The sequence below is a fragment of the Brachionichthys hirsutus genome, chromosome 8, assembly GCF_040956055.1.
Source record: "Brachionichthys hirsutus isolate HB-005 chromosome 8, CSIRO-AGI_Bhir_v1, whole genome shotgun sequence".
Classification (NCBI taxonomy): Eukaryota; Metazoa; Chordata; class Actinopteri; order Lophiiformes; family Brachionichthyidae; genus Brachionichthys; species Brachionichthys hirsutus.
In genome coordinates, this window is record NC_090904.1 from 7,389,251 (window position 1) to 7,410,976 (window position 21,726).

A 21,726-nucleotide genomic window follows, 5' to 3' on the forward strand; every position below is an offset into this window, starting at 1 on the left:
CTTTGACTGGCTCAAGGCTGGATTGAACGACTGACTGCTGCTCAGTGAGGATGTTAATTAGCTGCTGAGAGCAGTGATCGTTCTGATTCTAGCCTGCCTTGCCTACATTATTTTGATGACTCATTTGTTTATCCTCACCTGGCGAATGACACATTTTTTAGCTCAGTGGCCGGCAGCATAATGGTCACTTTCACCTATCGGCTGTGATCTGATGCCTCTATCTGGATTTCTATCTCTATCTGGAGCAAGCTCATAGCGAAGTGAATATACTGTATATAATACACGGTAACAAAACTATATCTAGCCTTTCTGAAAGGCTCTAGCGGACATCTAAATGAGTCTCCCACAAAGCTGTTTGTAACACGCATATTCAATTGCGTCCAAATACTTATTACTGATAACAGGTAGCTGAGCAAGCCCATTGCCTGCGTGCCAAAATAAATCACGTGCCTTATTTGAATTAGGCTATGCTTCACTGCGACTGTGAGTCAAGTGTGGCCTTGTCATCTGTCACAGAGTTTCACGTCAACTCCAGTGAGTCACACAGCCTAGACGCGCTAGTTAAGCTGCTCTGCAGGCTATCAGAGCAACTGGAGGATGAATAAATGCTAGGATTTGGGGCGCAAAATGATTTCTAACTGTAGTAAGTACCGGTATTTGTTTTCATGAGGGCGAATCTGCAGCTGTATAAAGGAGAATGCTGCAGGAGAATGCAGGACTATAGAGAAATGCATGGACAGATAGTAAAGAATAGATGTGGCAGGGAGTGATGGAGCGCATGGCAGTAAAGAGAGCTACAGAGGTGGATGGTACGGGTATTTCTCAGCTCAGTCTTTGTGAGCTTTTCAGATAGTGACAGAGAGTGACACACACACACACACACACAGAAGTAAAGCATTCGGCTTCTGGAGACCTGAAGGGTTACCCCGATAACCTACTTAGCATAGATCAGCCCTTTTTCTTGCTGCAGCAGACCTAACAGTCTTATCACTCATCAGCGAGACGGATGATGGTTACGTGTCACAGATCGAGGTGGCGATAGGTTTGAAGGTGGCAACTGAAATGACGATTACAACGATGGTGAAGACAGACCCCGGAAAGGCAGAAAAGAAGCTAAGGGCATTCCTTTTAAGCAGGAGCATGTATTGTGATGGAGTGGAAGAAGACCCTGAGGATATTCTTTGTTATACTTCTTTATCAAATGTTGTTGTTTTTCATAGAAAGATCTCTTGTGGTGATTTCTATTAAAAAACGCATCTCATTTACTGCAGTTCAGCGACTCTCTCGATTACAGCGTCAGATCAGTGGGCTCCACGCCCTGCTTAGTTTGAGATTGTTTACATATAATTCACAGACACTGATTGAACCGTCCCAGATTACAGGGATACTATGAGCAAAATCCTTCACTCAAGAGGATTCCCCATTAAATTACAAAAAGATCAGTGATGACTAAAACATTAACAATCCCATATTTGGACATTTTGGATTATGTTCAGTCACCCAAAATATCCAAATTCCACCCTGGGATATAAAGTATAAATAAGAGAACCATCCTGCTGATGAGAATTTAATTGAGAGAAAAGTAAACCAAGAGGAACAAATAGATGTTAAATGCCACAGTCTGTTACAGAGCTGTCAGCAAGGCTCAGTTTGAAATGTTGGTAGATAGCAGGCAAACAATGCACGCATATCTGTGCATATGGCCATGTTATTGTGTAGATAACATCAAGAAGAAGGAACACTGCTTCATGTTTGGAAGAAAGTAATAAATAAGGAAGGACGCCAGTCAGAGTTCCACACAAAGACAAACTTAGAGAATTAAACAACAGAGAACAAGAGCAAAATGAGCTCTTGGTGCACACACCCTCATCCAACAGTGTTCTCCTATCATACAGGGGAACATCTGCTCCATAATTGGTCCAATATCTATTTATAAATGTTACCCTCCTTCTGTCTGCCACGCTGGTCCCGGTCCTGAGAAGCCTCAGCTGAAAGGAAGAGGCAGAAAGAGCCCTGTGGAAGCAGAGGGAGACAGCACCAGAGAGAAAAGCATCATCATAAATTACCCATAGTCACAGTGTTACCTATGCAACACTGCAGTAGAAAGATTTCAAATATACACTGTACCTGCATATAATTTAAAAAGAACTGTGGGACTGTTTTGAACAGGAATCCATTTCTTTACAGTTTTATGTTTTTCCTTCTTGATAAATACATCAGCATTTCCAAAACAACGATGCTTTAGAAATGATGCCTTTGGTTTGAAGAGTGCTTTTGAACTACCTCTTTTTCTTTTATCCAACCATCCCGTACGTTTATGAGAATCGGTTCCATTTGAACCGATTCTCCCACACAAAAGGCTCTGCTGAACCACTATATGCCTCCTCTTTTCCAACCAATAAGTATCAGGAAGGAGGCCATGACTGATGTCTGATAGATTTAGCAAATAATTCTAAACCTCTAATTCTAATCTATTTTGAATTTCCAAGACAGATTACTCAATTTAATATGCCTTCAGTAAAAAAAAGTCCATCTAGAAACAGGAATATTTTGTAGCTTCTTGCTTCACTAATCAATCAAGGCTGCAACTATGTTGAAGGGCTTGCTTAATGAATCCAAATAAAAATATTGACCCTTTCCCCTTTGCCACATCTTTCTGCTCATTACTAATAATTATTTTGTTATTTATGTTATTTATTTAATCTTTATTTATGGCTTTTCTTGGTATGAATGAACCCACAACAGACATTTTGCTCAGTTCCCTGTTTTCCAGTGTAAAGTCTCAGAAGACAGACAATGTTAGAGACTCGCCGGTGGACATGGACATAGTTTGCAGCTGAAGAGTTGGTGGAAAACTAAACTAAACTAAACTAAAGGCAGGGTAAATATTACTAAACTTTCATTTGTGGTCAGAGACAACACAATGAATGCTAATGCTTTAACTTGTTTGTCAATGTGTTTATTTGTAAGTTCCCCCCAACACTTTTACAGCAACAGCTTTATAATGTGATATAAAGCCAGATTTTGGCTTAATGCGAAACCAAACGAAATGGGGGGGGGTTATATTATAAGATACGGATGCATTTTTTTAAAATTGGTCAAGCTGCTGCAGTAACACCAGGCTGTAAGGACAAGCTGTTCATGGTGTAAAAAGTAAACAGTCTGTTATTGATGAAGCTAAGTAGAATTCAGCCATCAGAAACAGTACTTGAAAGCAAATTTGGCAGTTGTGAGTGTCTCAGGTATAGTTCCAATCACTGTGATTAGCTGGACGTTACACTGGAACTAGGAACAGTGGTTTTGAATTTAAATGCACACCTGAATATCTTTTATCCAACTTCCTAACTCAGCTTCTGTAATAAAATAGAATAGAAAGCCTTTATTGTCCTTGCATAGTGGCTACACAATGAGATTAGGAAAATAATACAGAACAGATTCATTCTAAGGCAGTAATAATGCCAGTTATTTCCTAGGGGTGAACAAAGTGTACTCTTGTTCTGCTCTGCTCTCCAGAATACATAGTAATAGGCCATATAAGTGCACCTGATTATGGAAATCTAATAAACAACATGAAGAGAAATTTAAAAGTATTTTTTTTTTTTACAAAGAATAAACATCAGTTGTGCAGAGACAGAAACACAAATTGACCAAAGGAGGAAGACAGGAAGCGAGAGGCATTTCAATTGTTGTTGGGCCCATTTGCGAGGAATGGCCCAGGAGCGACACGACGATACGATCCCTGAGACAGTGTTTCTTCCTTTGCCTGCATTCTTGATCGATGGAAGTTTTATTCTGTCTCTAGAGTATGTTCCTGAGTCCAATCATCCTGGGACACGAAGGAGTGTCTGAAGTCTCACAACTGGCATCAAATGCAGAGAAGAAGAAGAAGAAGAAGGGGCACACGTATTCTGAGTTATCAGTTTGACTGACTGACAGAAATAGATGGACTCAACGACACTCGACTTACAGATGCTTCACAGTTAAAGTAATGATAGTGTCAATTATGAAATGAATTAAGACCTATGGACTGTTATTGTCTCTCCAAGGTGTGTGGCCCGTAACAGATTTGGTAGCCTGACTGGCTCTGTTCTGCTGGCTTCCTCCAGTTAGTCATGGCCGTGTGACAGTGAGCTGGCGTTGACCCCACCAGGACTGAAAGGGAAGCAATTACATGGAATTCAAACGTTACTCATTATTTATTAGCTACACTTGTGTCTTTCCTGATGGAGGCCTATTTTACATTTTAGTTAGGTTTGATTAACTCTAGAAATGCATCTGCTAAAAAAAAACATGAACCTTATTTGCAGGTTTGTTGCCATTAATCTGTAGATGTCCAAATTTCTTCCTTTGTAATCATTGAGAATATCCATTTGTAATAGTAGCAACCCAAATCCACAAAAATTCAAGTATTAATATGCATTTGCTCTCATTATTCGATCCATATCCAAGTCTCTGTGGCCCCCCCTGCTGCTCCGATTCTATTTTTGGCTGCATGTCGTTGCTCTTCATGAAACCATGGCGCTTGAGCATCCTGCTGGCGCCGTCGCTTTAGATCAACGTATGGAACAAAGGCTAGGTAAAGCCTTCTAAAAATGTGTGCGTCACATGGAGATGGAGGAAGAGCATTACAGAGAAAGATGTGATGTGAGAGATGCAGATGAAGAGAAGATGGAGAAATGAAGATGGATTAAAGAGAACAAGATGCAGGGCTGCGACAAAGAACTGATAGCGGAGGAGGGCAGAAGACACAGTGTGCAGTGCACTTGTTTTTTGCTGACACAGATCAGATTTCACAAAGATCCACATGATTGCCTCATAACAAGGTGGACGGAGAACGGGATGAGACAGAGAGAGAGATGAGGCAGAAGCGAGCAGAGCACGACCAAACTGATAAATAGCTGCTTGTCCTCCTCACAGATGCTTTCTTTGCTTTTCTGTTTTCTTAATATGATTACCCTAAGCACAATTTGGAGAGAAAAACAATGACAATGATAATAATGATAGAAAGAGGAGGTACTTTTGTGTTGTGTCGCTCTGGTGTAGTGGGTTCTTTCACCTCCCCTATTACGGTACTCTGATTGTCCCCAGGCTCCACCTCAGTTCTGCCTTGTCAGTCTCTCTGACTGACATTGAAAACCATGACACCATCAATATTAAATTTAGGAGTGGGAAAGGGTAACGGCTGGACGATGCTGACCCCGTGATTTACTTTGTCTCTACCAACTGACTGATTGATGAACTTGAAGTTTTTAAGTCAATTGCACTCCTCTTACTGTGATAGTTTCAGCTGCTTTTCTCTTCATTCATGCAGTCACATGCTGCATTCATCCTGTTGGCTAATTATTATTTTTTTTTAGTCAAGGAATTAGCAGCAGCAGATGACAAACAGCTGACCGGAAAATCAGCATCATCCCCTTGCTCGTTTTTGGAGTAGGTTTTCTGTTAATATTTATATTACTAATATACATAGCACAGTATCCATTTTGCGAGTACGTAATAGATAAGAGTGCTGGCGTGAGGTGATTCTGGCTTTTTACAGTACTTTAGGAGAATGAGAGGCAGAACAATTACAAACAGAACAACTGTGAATTGATGAAGACATAAGTCAGAAAACACCCCAAAGCTACTTTTTGTAATATCCGAATTTGATCCGTTCAGTACGATACATTGTGAGAGTTGCACGCTATCCATGCTCTTAGCCTGTAGGTCTCCCAGTATCTCATTGATCAGATTATTTCTCCCACCAGAAGAAGCAGTTGTCAGTCTTCAGTACCAGATTTATTGGAAATTCTGAGCAGTTCAGAGATGTAGATAAGGATTCTGAGGTCTGGATCCAAGTCAATTAAATACCAGTATTGGCTGATACATCTGTTTCATGCCAAAAGTTAGACAGGGTCCAGACCTGTGAATCCACATTTCAGCTTTATCAGCTTCTTAGCCCATGCATATGTTGACGGGTTATTTAATTGAATCCATTCTCCATAGCCACAGGCTTTCAGGGACATTTGCGTGAAGACATCTTTCTACATTCCCAGTCCTTGCTTTGACAGCTCTTAAAGATTTTAAAACTCTCAGCTAAAACAAACCACAATCTTCATGAAGCCACCCTCTGTAGGCTTATGCAGATTTTCTTTTCATAGGTTCAGTAGAAAAAGAGCTTTTGCACAGGCCTCCCACCTCACTCTTTGTGCACCCACCCTCATGCAACCACTATCCAACTGCATTTATTATGCATTACAGCATTATGTAATGACCACAAATTCAAGACAGCTACAATAATGTGGCAGCTGTCAAATCACTGGGATGCCAAAATTACCACTTACGGCTGTGCGCCATCACTCAGGCGTCTCTCGGCTTTCACCTTCTTGCGTGCCCGTATGGAGCAGAAAGCCAGTAAGGACAAAGATAGGAGGGACAAAGACATGGCGAACCATGGAGAGTGGTTGGTGGATTTTAATGAGAATGTTAGCTGTAAGAGAATCCAAGAGGGTCTAAGACACACAGAATAGATGTGAGGGAAGGTACAGAATCAGGCGCAGCCGTGATTTATTGAAGACGTCCACAGTTAACGGCCTCTGTCGCATTTATTTTCTACTCAGTTGTTTATGGATGAAGAATGTTTAAAAAAAAATGTTTATGTGGACGCACAGGGACACACACATACAGTATTTGACATTATTTACATTTGTTCTGTCATTTTCAGTACATATATATTTTTCCTGTTCAGAGATGGCTGGAAGATATCCCAGGATGCACCGGACGAGGGCAAGGGAAGACATCAGTCCATCGCATTTACAGACCCACACGCTCACATTCACATCCAAACCCACAGGCGAGCTAGACATTTTAGTTCATGTTGCATCTTCTTGGACAAATTGGAGCATCCAGTAGAAGCCAAAGGGAAGGGAGAAGATGCACCCGACTTATTAAATGTCATGACTTGTTTTAATACACCCCCGTCACTCGAGTGAGGTTATGTTAGTGAAGTGAGGTTGGCTAACCAGACATCTTAAAAATAAACAGCTAGTCTAGTCCTTTCCAAAGCTAAAAAAGTGTACTCTATGGCTTTGACTCTTCAGCTCATAAATTAACAGGAACAATTTAATTAGTTTAACCTGCTCAAAAACCCAACAGTAAAAAGAAAATACTAATTTGAGGATTGGGGCAGGACTATTTCTTGGCTGGGTGTTGTCAAATTGTGAACTCTGTAACTCTGACACCAACAAAACAATGTTGATGCCTTCCCATGTAGGCATGAAAAAGAGCAAGTACGTTTCCTAATATGTCAGTTTATTTCCAGCTGTCGTTTGTGTTGTGAAAGAATGCGTCTAGATATTATAACTTACAGGTTTTATTGAATATATTTTTCTTTCACAGGTCCAAGAGTGGCTATGTCTGAACTGTCAGATGCAAAGAGCATTGGGCATGGACATGACCACACCACGCTCCAAGAGTCAGCAACAGATACACTCTCCTTCTCATGCTGCAAAAGCAGAACTTAAACCCGACACGCCGACTCAGCCTGCACCCCGGACACAGACCCCTCCTCAGACGCAGGCGCAACCAGCGGCTGTCCTCACTAAGCAGACTGGTCCGGCTGGCCCAGGTCAACAACAAGCAAAGCATCCTATGGTGTCAGTTTCTCTCCCAAGCATGGCCAAGGCTCCTTCCCAGCCAGATCTGTCCCGCAGCTCTCCTGCTCACCAACCCCACCCCCCTCGCCAGGACCAGACTCGAAGTGCAGGGAGCTCCCCTTCGCGACAGCCCCCACCTCCCGAGCAGACTTTTGGAAAATTGTTTGGCTTTGGTGCTTCTCTTCTTAACCAAGCCAGTACGCTTATAGCTGAGACTACTCAACCCCAACAACAGCCCCCAAAACCGGCCCCCAAACCAGGTGGACCCCCTGGGGCAGGTAAATCTTCAGGGTCTCAGGCAGCACAACAAGGGCCTCGAGCCCCTCCTCAACAGCAACAACAGCATGCTCCCCCAGACTCCTCTAAACCAAAAGCGTGTTGTCCTCTTTGCAAAAAAACAACCCTCAACGTCGGCAACAAAGCAGAACAAGCCAACTACAACACCTGCACACAATGTCACAACCAAGTGTGCAACATGTGTGGATTCAACCCCACTCCACACCTCGTCGAGGTAAGTCTCGCCTATGAGAAATGCTGACGTATTGCAGTTCCATGGGTTGTTCTATTGTTCATTTGGTGCTTGGTTTTGGAATGAAATGCTACATTTTACAAAGGATACCTGTGGAAATGAATCTAGTACTTGGCTTTATGTTCTGTGAAATAGCCTCCATTTGTCTGTGCTTCATCTCCAAGCTTCTTCACAATCCCCCTTTTTGTGAGTTTTTGTTGCTTGTTTTCAAGTCTTTTTAAAGAATATTATTGGTCAATGTAACTCCTTGGGCTGGAAATGACTTCAAAAATATTTATATAAAGGATTCTAACAGGGATAGATTAATGGATGTTTAGATGCATTGATTTTAAAGCTCATTTGCACCATGCTTTTCACAAACATGTGAACTTCGTGTCTTTTGTTCATCCTTGCTCTCCCTCTCTGTCCTGCTCTGTCAGATCTTTCATGTGGTTAGCAGACTGAATTACAAGCTGTGACTCACCTCGTCATTGGTCACTCTGCCCTGAACTGCACAAAAATATATGACCAATCTACAGGAAACTGAACCTTATCAAATTCAATTTAATGGATAGTCATCATCAGCTGAGGGGGGCTTTCTTGTCATCAATGCCCCCTGCTCTCTGTCATCCAGATGGTTCGAGCAGTGGCTTGCAGTCACTTCCAGAACCAGGCAATAACAGAGTTTAATTATGCAAATCAAGTACAATTGAATGATTGCAGCAAGAGTGGGCTCTCTGCAGAGCGCTCGCTCTGTACTGGCGAGCCTTGTCGTTCCAGGCAGCTAGCTGTCAGCGCTACTAGCACAGACCGTTCACAGATTGCTGTGCAATAGGAGGTAATTTGTGTGTTAGGTGTTTCTGTCGTGCTTGGCTGCTAAGATGATGAAAGCCTATAAAAAACTTTCAAACTGCTGTTTCTGTGTTTTCATGAGAAACTCTGTTATTAGGTTTGCCGTGTCGGCCCGTGTGCCTCATGTGCTCAGAAGATTTCCAAACTTGTTGTCATTCCATGAAAGCTGTAAGATTTTCAAGCTCAAGATTGGGCAAAACCCATTTTGATATGGTGTGAGGATTTGTGCTTACAATTGAGGTTTCTCAGTTTGATTTCCACAACCTGTTTGGCATATTCTTCCTCCTCATCCTCTTCTGAGCTCTCCAAACTTCTCTGTTTGCTGATGGGACTGTAATTGCAGCTGCTTGTTTTACAAGAGCTGTGATTTAGGGTGTGGCCACAAAAGCTGTAGTTGCATCAGTTCCTCATATGCCATAAATATGAGTCTGATCACTTTATCAATCTGGATTAGAAAGTATCCACTGGATTTAATGTGTTCTCAGTGACCGAACAGAGACCCGAAAGGTTAAGGTTAGGGTTTTAGGGAATGTAAAGGTCATGTGGACAGAAGTGAATGACGTTATGTTATCTTAAAAAGCACATAGAAGTCACATTATAGTGTGGGAATGAGAATGGGCATCTGTGGATTAAGCTCGTAGACTGTTTGAACACATAAGGTGAAGGATTGTAATATATGTTTTTATAAAAGATAGCTCTCTGCACAACTTTATAGCTTGAGAGCACTTCACCATTAAATTATCTTGCCAAAGACACTCTTAGAAAGCCTCAGCCACCAATCAATTACATTGTTGGATTTTTTTCTAGGCCTTGCTTGGACTGTTGAGAGTTTCTGTCAGAAAGCCTCAGCTGGATTTTCATCTAGCTGCAAAAGGCACTGAAGGATTTGTGATCATGAGCTTTTGCGGTCTCCTAAAGGATCAGCAGCACTAAGGGAAAAGCAGGCTGTGTTCTTCTTCTATGCATGACTTTCAACTGTATTTGTGAAGTTTCTATCCTTCTCTCTGTCCTGTCTGAGCTTTCTGTTGTGGAACTGCTGGGTTGTGTGGACCTGAAAATAGAGTATTGTCTGAATTTTACATGTGGAAATCTTTTGTGGGATCAATAGGGAAAAGATGAATAATGTGAGCTGTCCAGGCTACGAATTGTTTAATCCCTTCGTGCACAAATAGAATGTGAGTGATTCATTACTAACTAGCTTGGCATGCTGTAGACCACATTATAGACATCTTTCTAGTTCACCTGACACAAGCCCTAGATTGATTTGTTGAAATTGATTGAGTAATTTTTGTGTACCGGTAATTACACAAGATTTCAAGTTAGAATCTTATCATGCTGTGTTATAGAAAGTGGAACGATTGGTCTCTTTAACCACATATACCGGTACTTAAAAATAGAATCTGATCCTTCATTGCCCCCGAACCATGTTTTCACCACAGCTTGTGGAAATCCAGTAACTTTTATGAAGAGGAACAGGAGTGGAGGGGTGGTCGTGATCAAACTGAAACTTTGATAAAATTGCATTATTTTGCAAAAATCCTTTATTTATCTAACATCGTGGATGACATCATGCCATTTTCTTCTTTTTTTTAAAACCACAAACAGGGGAACAAACTCGGCAGCATGCTGGTCCCCTCTGTTGTCGTTCCACCTGACTTGTGCTGTTTATGTTATGCGAGAATCGGCCTGCAAGGTAGCGTAATAATTACATTTCTTGAACCTTTCTGGGCAGTGGAACCAAAATCTGTATCTTGTGGAAGTCAGACAAATTCAGGAAAATATTAAAGAATACACTTTTTAGTGTTGTCTCATAAGTGACACGATGCAGTTCATTCAGAACAAAAAGACTGAGCTGCAATAGATAAAATAATAGTCCGCCTCATCTGTGATGGGGTGATGAGTGTTAGTATCTGTGCGAGAATTAGTGGATTCTTCCAGGAGAGAAATGAAAGGGGTGTTAGTTTGAGGAATTGGAGAAAGTGAGAATGAGTGAGAGGAAACCGAGTGTTTTTTTGATATATATTTTTTTTGCATGATCTGACATTTACTGCTAAAAGTCATGTGTGGCTCAAAGTAAATAAGACTTTTTTTCTTCTCCATTATGCTTCACAAGGAAATTCAAATTCATAGGAGACCAAATGTTTTCACTGGACCAGCTGCTCAATTTGATTTTTATATTTCACTGCATGCCAATCCTTATTCCGCAGTCACTCTGAATTTCTGTCACTCCTTCAATGAGGATAAGCTCCCCAAGTCTACGGATGCATATGAAGCCATTAGCTTTTGTAAACAGAGATAGGTGTGTGTTTTTGACACTGTGCACCCTGAGCAGTTCCTGGCAGTTTCACTATAACACTTCTTCCATCCCTATTTTCCTCATACGCCTGACATGTCATTACAATAGTTGCTCAGACAGATTGATCTGACCGTATTTGTATTTTTTATGATTATAGAACTGTCTGGGGAGATGATTTATAAAAGGACTTATAAAAGCGTGTAGAGAAAGAGAAACATGTCTCGTCTGTAATTCAATGAGGGAGAACATTATAAATAGTTCACAGAGTGTAGAACAGTGTTTGTTACCTCACCCAAAGCCAGTGTGTGTCGATGTCTGTAATAACACATGCACACACACGTGTGGGGGTAGAAATGCATGTGTAGGTGGGTGATACTTTTACTGTAGCTGCTTTGTTGCTTTTATCGAGCAAAGATACAGGTTTTCTTTCAAATGTGTAAACTAAATGTGATTTATCAGGAAATTGAATCTTGTATTTAAATTCCCAAATTCTCGTCTTTCGCGTAGGTGATGTGTCCGCCCATTAAAACTATTTTTATGTAGTGAAGTAAAAATAAAATTACAAATGAAGCTATATGAAGCTGAATTCTGTTATTTTGGTTTTAATTTATTTCAGAACACCCATGTGATGTGTCATGATGTGTTGTAAAATATGAAATTAGATGGTAACATTCATCCACTCTTTATATTTCAATCATCCAGTTAGATCGTCTTTTTTTTCTGATATGCCATTGGTAATAAAACAGGCTGCGTTCCCAAGCAGCATGCTTTATCTGAATTCCCTGCAATTCTTGGCTTTAATATTCCATTGCGGAGAGAGGATGCTGTCTTTTGTTTTCCATGCATGCCCTACAGGAGTGAATGCTGTGTGCGAGATTCATTTTGAAAATGCTTGAGTGGCTGCATGGAAAAACTGATCTGCAAACTGTGGAAAAGCATGCAATCTCTTAGGCCCCTTTTAAGCTGCATGGTTAAATAGGATAGTTTTAAGTAGAGTGCACACTCATAGTCTATTGTAGCTAAACATCTGAAAGCCATTAGGCTGCTATTGAGACCAGAAAGTATTTGTGAAGTCATTGATATTGTCATTTATTCTCTAAAATCTTCTGTTATTGTATAACATGTCACACAATAACTGGATTGTGTACTAACGTAGTTGAAAAATGTTAGCCTCACAACATAAATGTCAAAGTCGGCCTTTTTGAATTCAGCAGTGTCCTTGATCAATTTACAGCACACAGTAAATATAGGTAAACCATGGTCCATTTGTGAATATGTCACAGCTGCGCAGAAACAGAGTTGCAGCTCTCGCCCAGAGCCACACTATAGAAGATGAACGTGCCATTCTTATTCTCAAACATGCTGGAAGTGTTTTCTGATTGATGGCACCAGACTGCGTCTTCCTCAGGAGTCCCATCCAAAGCCAGATGGCTGACAGCGTCATACGTCCAAGCCTGCCATGCTCAGCCTGGCGGCTCCCAAAGTGATGATGGTGCACCATCACAGATTCAGACACCCACCTGTCCTCAATCAGCTGCCTGCCACTCCATGAATTTCAACACGGCATGTACTATTGGCTTTTAGAGTCCGATCAAATATAATAATGTAATAAGACAGGAATTCAGTTTCACCCTCCCAAATATATTTTATGCATGCTACAAATGTCAGGAGGCATGTATTTATTTATGAAAAAACAGATTCAATACATTGGGACTTGAGTAATAATAATATGGAGAGACAGGGATAGAGCGAAAGCAGCTGCAGTACACTGACCAGAAATGCTGCAAAAGCCCTTTGGTGTCTTTCCTCCACCTTCCAGGGTTCTTTGTGGCGTGTCTATAAAGCTGTATAAATGTGACTCCTTGGCACAAGCGGTCAATCCTCAGGAGTGGCCGTTTACTAAATATCTCCCTGTCCCTGAATCTTTGTTAATCTGTCTCCCTAGATATCTATCTTTACATGGATTTTATTCAAACTGTAATTGGGTTTGATCAAACTATTTAATTTATTCATGGCTATTAGCCTTTGTAACTAATGTATGAGACAGGAAACGTGGAGAGAGTAAAGGTTTGAAGACCAATGGAATCTCATGCAGTCAGAGTGGACTCAGACAAACATTGACCAACATGGAGGAAAACATTTGTGAATTTGATCGTTTTATTTATGCTTTCATTTGCCTGCTCTACCCCCCCCCCCCCCCCCCCCCCCCCCCCCCAACTTCAGCACCGGCACATTTCAATGCTCCTCTCCCACTCCCTTCGTTCTTCTTCCTCATGTCTGCATGCATTAGTTTGACACTGCTTGCCGTTGACACATTGATCGAATTAGCTTTTACTTCTGGTTGAACCTGACTCTGAACATTGCAACAAGCCCTCTTGAGTCAGTACCGTTGATCTAGCAGTAGGGCAAGCATTTTAAAAACCGCTTAACATAATCAGGGAGAAAATATGAACACAGACAACAGGGAACAGAATGAGATGTGTGTGTGTGTGTTTGATGAGACTGAAGGCAGAATGAGCTAATAGTCAAGAGTGCTTCTAATCCGTGTTGAGAGAGTGTAATGATCCTCTTGAGTATGGTGCTTAACCCCAGCTCGCCATCGTAAGGATCCACATGCACACATAAGTGCCTTCTGAGAATAGAAAGCCCTGTTAGATGATTAAACCGAGACACGACCATTTTGACTTTGTATGGTAAATAAATTAGCATATAGGGGGGACCCAATTTCAGTGTCTGATGTGGCCACAATCCCCAGTCAATCCCCCGGTCTCCACTTCGCCCTGTCCTTTGCATCGTCCTCCCCAACACCAGCCACTCTCATGTCCTCCCTCACTACGTCCATGTATCTTCTCCTGGGTCGACCTCTAGCCCTGTTCCCTGGCAGTCCCATCCTCAGCATCCTTCTACTGATATAAGTTACAAGGTAAAAAATTCTGTTAACCTCTGAGAATCACGTCTTCATTGCTCACGAGATGCCTTTGAGCTCAACCTTGACTTGCTCCAAACCCTGTTTGCACCAGCAGCACAATCTGCTCTTTTGATGAATGACTACTGGGGTACAGTGGCCATACTGAAGTTGAATTACTCTTCCGGCCCCCTTTTCGTGATTCTGCGTTAAAATGCCCTTCTTCTCCAACCTTATGGGGTAATTTACTTTGTCACCATCTTCAAGGCCTGGTGGCTATGCTAACAAGCTTCAACAATGCTATAGTGGCTCCTTGATGTGCCCATCTATGGCTGTCAGACCCACAGAGGTTGGGTTGAGCAGTACTCCCGCCCCTGCTACGAGGCTCTCCTGTCTCAACACATCACTTCATCCACTTCTTCCGTGCTGCTGCTCTCTTTCTCCTGCAGCACCACAGGCATGCAATTATGCCCTAATGCTACCTTAGGAAACAAGGAGGGGGGAGTTAGATGAGTATGTGCAGCCTGTAAATATTAAAAGCGCAGTAACACAAATGTGAGGTTATGGAACAAAGACAAGCAGTCGTGTCAGTGAAATACAGAAACCAGATCAGGGAGCGAGGGTCTTGGGTGATGCCTGACAACTTAAAGAAGAAGATAACAAAAGTATGCCTCACAAATTAACCAAAAAAACAATTGTAATCCCTTTTTTTAATATAAATAAAAGTATGATGAGTTATTTTCCCTCAATATTTGTACAAAAGATCACTCACAACTCACCACAACACCGAACACATTTTAATATTGACTATTCTAATGGGTAAAATTATCACTGTAGAAAGACGGGATACACTCGGGATTTAAAATGCAGCACTATGTTAATGTGTACTTTATGCAGTTCCTTATCAGACTTTAATGACTATTATAATTTCACAAAAACATAGCACCAGACATGTCTTAAAGGCATCGTGAAGAAATTCCTGAAATGGTCTGAGTCTGATCTTTACTTGACTTTTGTATAAGGGATTTGTTTCACTGCTTACATTTCTTGTTTGTGCAATGCCAAACCTCACTCAAATGTTATTGCTGCCCTACAGACCTACTTCTATTTCGCTTGATATTATATCTTTTTTCATTTCAGCACACTAAGTGAGGCACCAGATTCAGATGATCGGTTTGAGTAACTTGCAAGATAGATGATATGCGTTTTCTTGGGTGATAGTTGTAGCTTTGCCTGGCAGGAGTATTAGAATCTCATCCAAAATGAAACAGGGCCGAGGAGACAGCATCATTAACTTGTCCTGAGAGCAGACATATGCAACAAGAAGCATGACTTGTTTTGGCTCAACTGCCAGCCACTGTGCAAAATTGATTTTCTTTGGCTGCAGCGTGATTAACATTTAGGAAAGTAGCCATGTGTTTAGAATTTATTCTTGTTTTTTCTCAGATTAGTTTCGTGAAAAGCACATTGACCTTTTTTCCATTTACCGTTGGCATCACTCATCCTGGAGTCACACATCCTCCGTATGCTGTTCTAACCTGTTGTTGTTGACGACGGCATGCGTCTGAATTAATCTCATCTCGCCACAGTGGAATTCTGTGTCATATTATCTTGGTGATATTAAGACTCAATTTCCAAAACATTTAGATCAGTGGATGAATCAGTAAACAGGCTAGGACTGTCAAGGACATTAGCATTTAAGAGGGACATCAGTGAATCCCTTATTATTCTGATTGGATGGAACCTGTTGACCACAGAGAGAGGTGGATTCGAGCCAAGCTTTGTGCTGATCGTTTAGGTGCATTTTAAGCAAGAATTCAGAGGTATATATATATATATATATATACATACTGCATTTCATCTGAAATATTTTCTGGGTAAATTATCACAGCTGGACTAAAATGCCTAAGAAAGGATAACACCTAAGAAAATTGCTAAATACCATCCTTTGCCTAAAGGTTAGTGCCTCACATTATAGTATTAATTCATTTTTTTAGGTATAGATTTAGATACCACTTGACTTTTAATTAAAAAAAAAATAACACTTGATTCTGACCTTGGGGTGGAGAGATATTCTGTTTGCACAGAGAATAGCAGTCACAACATTAACCTACATTTTTCTATTGTGTCTAAACCTGCAATTTAACAGGCGTGCTTGATTACCTCTGTCATCCAGTAGGACAGCCTCAACAACACTCATATGCATGCATAAAGAAGTTGGTCCATAACCATGTGGCCTCCATGGCGCCCCCACCTCTGATGTCCCTCTACCTGTGGGGAGAAGGAAGGAGCGTTACACTGAGCTGGACATCCTAGAGAACCTTAGGGGGAAACACTGGATTTGAATATCGGCCAGACAAACCCTGCAAAGCTTCTTGTACACTGATAGAGCTTGAATTAGCCTTCTACGACACATCAATGTTACTATAAAAACAAATACTATCTTAGACAGCCACTTGAAACTGAAAGGGCTTCAAGCGGAGCATGCTGCAGCACATCTTGGACCGGCATCTCCTCCCAAGAACGACAGTGGGGTTTCCAAGTGCAACAACGATATCAAAATTCTGCAAAGCCTGCAGTGCTCCACATGGGCCGCATTAATCGCAGCCATTATACATCTAAAGGTCGATGAACAGTGTAATTAGCGAGCGAGCCTTCGTGAAGTATTGTGGTGTGGGTTGACTGATCTAATGAGCCAACTGTGTGACCACTACTTATTCCATTTCAGAAAAAAAAAACACAGCAGTAAAAAGGCTAGACCAGTCTCCCATTCATCTTTATCAACACAAAGTTTCAGATTTCAAGTATTACTACCAACTGAATATATTAACATGGAATGTTATAATTGATTTATGGCTTTAAGAACAGAGCACATTGACTGTTTCCAATAAAAATAGTTGTCTATTTGTTTTGTGTTAGGGACTACTCATTGCAGGCATATAAACTCTACCACTAAAATTAGCTGATTACTGTAACTGTTATATGGTGATTAAACTTACTCACTACTGAGTAGCTCCATGCATTTAATCTATGTGTAGGAAGAGAGATTAGCCCCCTCAGACATATTTGTGATAGGCACGACATCAGATTGCCCCCCCCCCCGAAATTTAAACCAACTCTAAAACTGTGGCTCTGAATAATCACAGAAATTCTCATCCATCTTATTTGTATTAATTTCAAAATTGAATATGGCAGCTGTGGGCGTTGTGCTAACATCTTGTGCCCATCCTGTATGCCATGTGGGCTGCTGCAGCTTCATTGGTCAATGTCTAGAATAGATCCGAGCCCTGGATATTTCTGGTCCTCTAACTATAGGTAGCGCTAGAAGAGGGAGGGGTAATATGGACATATTTATATTTTTGGCTCAGGGCCTGTGCTTGTGTTGCTTTGCGTATGGTACACCTTTTTTTGGATTTCAGTTACCATTAGCTGGATGGTGGTGGCGTACGTGACTGAATGTGATGTGTTGTCTAAGGATGCTTCCTGAAGTGAACAAGATAATGTAGGTCAGAGATCCTTATATCTATGTTTGATATTTTGTTAGGTGGCCATTCCTAGTGTGGAGAATATGTATTTCATCCTAAAAAGTAACCACTAATCATGTTTTGCATGCACTGGGTGGAACTTTATGGTTATGGCTGTAGTGCTGCTTGCTCAGTGGATGATCTGTCATTTCCTCTCTAATCCATAGGCCTGACCATGTGTCCCCATTGAAGGAGTCCCAGGGGATTGACCTATATACCTGCTGACTCCTACTGACCTGTCACAGCCAATGGCATAGCATAGCCTGGCACAATGCTGAAACGTGCGCTCTCTCACGCTTCACACTGGACTCTTGAGTAGTTCTAAACCACTTCATTCAGACTGTGCACAATACACTGCAAAACAATCTAGCTGGCTCAAATTGAGTTAAATTCTTCCCTTAATGATTCAAAAGTAGATTCACTCGTTTCAAGTCATTATGTTGAGTCTAGATTACTTTTGAATTGTTTTCTGCATGTTGAATTTTACAATGAAAGATCAAAATATAAATAATATTGCAGTTTTATTTTAAATTCGTTTTCTCCGTTTATTTTAGTTGAAGGCGGGCAAGATTATTCAAAATTATTAATTCACAATTTTACATATACACTATTATTCTTCAATCACTGCAGATTTTTGGAGCATTCTTTGGACATGCATTAAGAACACATGCCTCAGGCTTTTACCTTAACAAAAACAGACCCATTTTATGGTGCTAGAGAGAAATATCTTGTCTTGCAATGCTTGGGAAAAGAAGACCAACATTTCTCATATTTCCACGGTCATCTTAAATTCACCTCATTCATACTTGCTTGGCACTGTACCCCTGTGCACGTGGTAGTGAATAATTCACAGTGACCCTCTGCTCCGCTGACCTTCGCTTGTTGGGAATAAATTATGACCTCCTCTGTCGTACACTTCATTAACCTTTCATTAACCAGACCTTTAAAGATTAGGATGATTTCTGCCTTCATTGTTGCATAGGCATCCTCTTTATTTCAGTTCTTTGTTCTCACTTTGAATATTGATGTTTCTAACACTTATTCATTCTGGAATAAAAAAAAAATGCAAGAATGAGTGAAAGACAGTTTGTTATTTATGTGTGAAATTTTGTTGAACAGGATTATATATGATGTGTGGCAATGTTGCAGCACACCTTCGCCTGTTTATTTTTTATTTGTAAAAACTAACATTGCTCCAGGTCATGAAAACCACTCCTTGTTATCTTCCTTCTCAAAATCTAAAATATGATATTGCTGTGAGGTGTTTGACGGCCTTTAGTGATAGCTGACATTTCTTTCACACAGCCTGTGGTCTCGCCCCTGGGAGAGAGACCATATGGGGGACAGACTGTTGCTTTGAGCTGACTGACATAGAGGAGAACACTGGGGGTATTTCTGGAGCACAGTGTGTCTGCTTGCACATATTTGTACTTCTGAGCCAATAAGCATATTCAAATGTATACTTATATATGTATGTGAATAAAGAGGATAGTGGGTGTAACTTCAGAGCTAAAACGAAACGTATAAATGCTATGGTTAAATGTGTAGCCTACTTCAAGTGCAGAATTTAGCAGGATGCTTAATCTCTCTTTGTGAGTGTTTGCTTTTCTGTGGGTTGTGTGGGTGTGTGTGCTCCCACGGGGCTCCATTTCTCGCCAAGAAATTGTGTGCTCTCTGGCTCCCTCCATGGGCAGAATGTTTTAAAGCTTTTCAGAACAGTCTTCTCTCGTCAGCTTTCTAGTTTTGTCAGTGAACGATTCTTGCACACATTTAGAGTTGAGCTGCTGAGCATTACAACCTTTTATTTAAGCCCGACAGAGACATTTTTTGGATGTGGGGCATTGTTTTTAAGGCAGATCACACAATCTATTATAGGATTTTTTTTCTGAAGTGGTCTCACTGTGAAGATAATGTTTTGCTGTTGCTGCCTCTTCTATAAAGTGAGACGATATAGTTGCATTTCAGCAAGAAGCTGAACCCCACAACAATTGGATACTTAACACGAAACTGCTTTTCTAACGTACTCTCCCACATTTCAATGGTTTTGTTTGCCATGTTGGACTTTTCCAGATTCAGTTTTAATATGTGCTTTGATAAATGAATGATTTGACAGCATACATCAATGTAAACAGTTGGTGACTTCCCGATTAACGGTGGAATATTTTCTTTGGATTAAGATTTTGCATTATTTTATAGTTGTGATATCTTGTTAATGTAGGAGGCTTAATTAAAATGTAAACACTGCTTAATTTTTAAATTCTATTTTAGTCGATACACTAGATGGCCATGACTCAGGGACAGTTTTTTCCCGAGAGCCATCAGCGCTCTGAACACCAATCAGGATTAAACACACACCTACTCACTGTGCAATAACAAACGTGCAATAACAAATGTATGCTATTGACATAGGCTAAATACTAGTCAATCTCTCTGCATGCACTGTTCACTTTAAACTTTAAATGATCCTGCAAGTACTTGAATGTTCCGTTATCATTTGTATTTTATGTTGTTTTAGACACCAGACGGAGCTGCACTCCTAATCTCATTGTGTAGCTACTATGCCATGACAATAAAGGCTTTCTATTCTATTCTATTCTTATGTTTTATGCTTCTTTCAAGCCTAACGTTTATCTGCCATCTACCATGCAGCCATGCACATACTTCTACAATTATTCATTTTCTGAGCAGCATCAATACTCAGTATTTTATTTGGATTTGAGTTTAACCACGATGTGTGGGTAGAGGTCAGAAAAACTGCCCACACTTCTGCTTCAGTTAAAGCGTTCTGCATGAATAATCTACTCCCAGCTTCCTCCCTGTTTCACCCATACAGCAATGTTATGCCATTTTGGGAACAAAGAGGGGAGTTTGGCAGCATCAAAATGGAAGGAAGGAAGACAAAAGAATGTTGGTATCTAATTTAGACATCCAGTTAATTTTAGTTTTCAGAATGAATGAATGACTGAATTAATTGCATTTTATTATTATGAGTGCTATTATGGAAAAAAGAGTAAAAACTGATTTTAAGTACGGATGTTGGGATATTTTTTAGATATGATCTGTGATGTGACAATCTGACAAACTATGCACCTGTATTGTCAACATAGTAAATGCACATAATATTTATTCCCTGTCTACATTGCTTTCTGTCCGTCCCAGTGCACTCTAGCTGTACTCAAGCGCATAGAAGCTACCAAGCTAACTCAACATTTTTTCTTTTTTGACTTGTGAAAGAAACAGCACATATGGTGAGTCCTGGAGTACTGCACCTGCTTAAATATAGCTTCTCAGTAGAGCACTTGAAAGAGACGAAAAACAAAGCAAGTCTGCCTGTTTGGCATGCCAGGGGCTTCCACACTTTGTGGTCAAAGTTGAGGCAACAGATATCTGAAGGTTTTGGTCACAACAATAAAGGTTTTATCTGACGGAAAATATCATGCTACACATATAATGCGAATGAAGTATCCATATCTGTTTTATGGCATATTATTTTATTTAGGTATACAGCTTTGTGGGTGACGTTAAAAACAATAGCCTACAAGTGTTTGCCACGCTCTATTTTTATCTCATTTTGCATGGAAGAATGTTCTAGCTGCCCACAACTCTCTGTTTGTTCTCACTGAATTGCATGTTTTCCCAGTAGTCATGGCTCAAACTTCATTTTAAATCATAATATAATACTCAAGTTGCATAAGTGCTCTAATTAAGTTAACGGTAATAGAAGAACTGTTGAAGGCTTTGTCATTGAAGCTGTGGCACAGCCCTTGATGGCGCAAAGTCGGAAATATAACTTAATAAGGCTAGTAATAGGCTAGTCTGCCAAGAGGGCAGGTGGTAATCACATTAAAAAAAATAAGTTGCATGAAACTCGAACACTGATTTTTGAGCACAAATGCAGAAACGTAAAAAATGTATTAATTGAAATTAAGTAATTAATCAGTTATCTGAAAAAAGGATGATTAACTGAGATTTGTTGCCTAATGTTTTTATGGAGACCAAACAAAGTG

The 21,726-nt window shown here is 40.6% G+C and overlaps 1 protein-coding gene across 1 annotated transcript in view; it reads left to right on the forward strand.

Moving 5' to 3' along the window:
* The window catches only part of bsnb (bassoon (presynaptic cytomatrix protein) b), a 44,722-nt gene that overhangs the window by 6,537 nt on the left and 16,459 nt on the right, over window positions 1–21,726 (forward strand). The window contains exon 3 of the mRNA XM_068742407.1: window positions 7,378–8,145. Within this exon, the coding sequence (XP_068598508.1) occupies window positions 7,378–8,145 (768 nt within the window). The remainder of the gene's footprint in view (window positions 1–7,377; window positions 8,146–21,726) is intronic.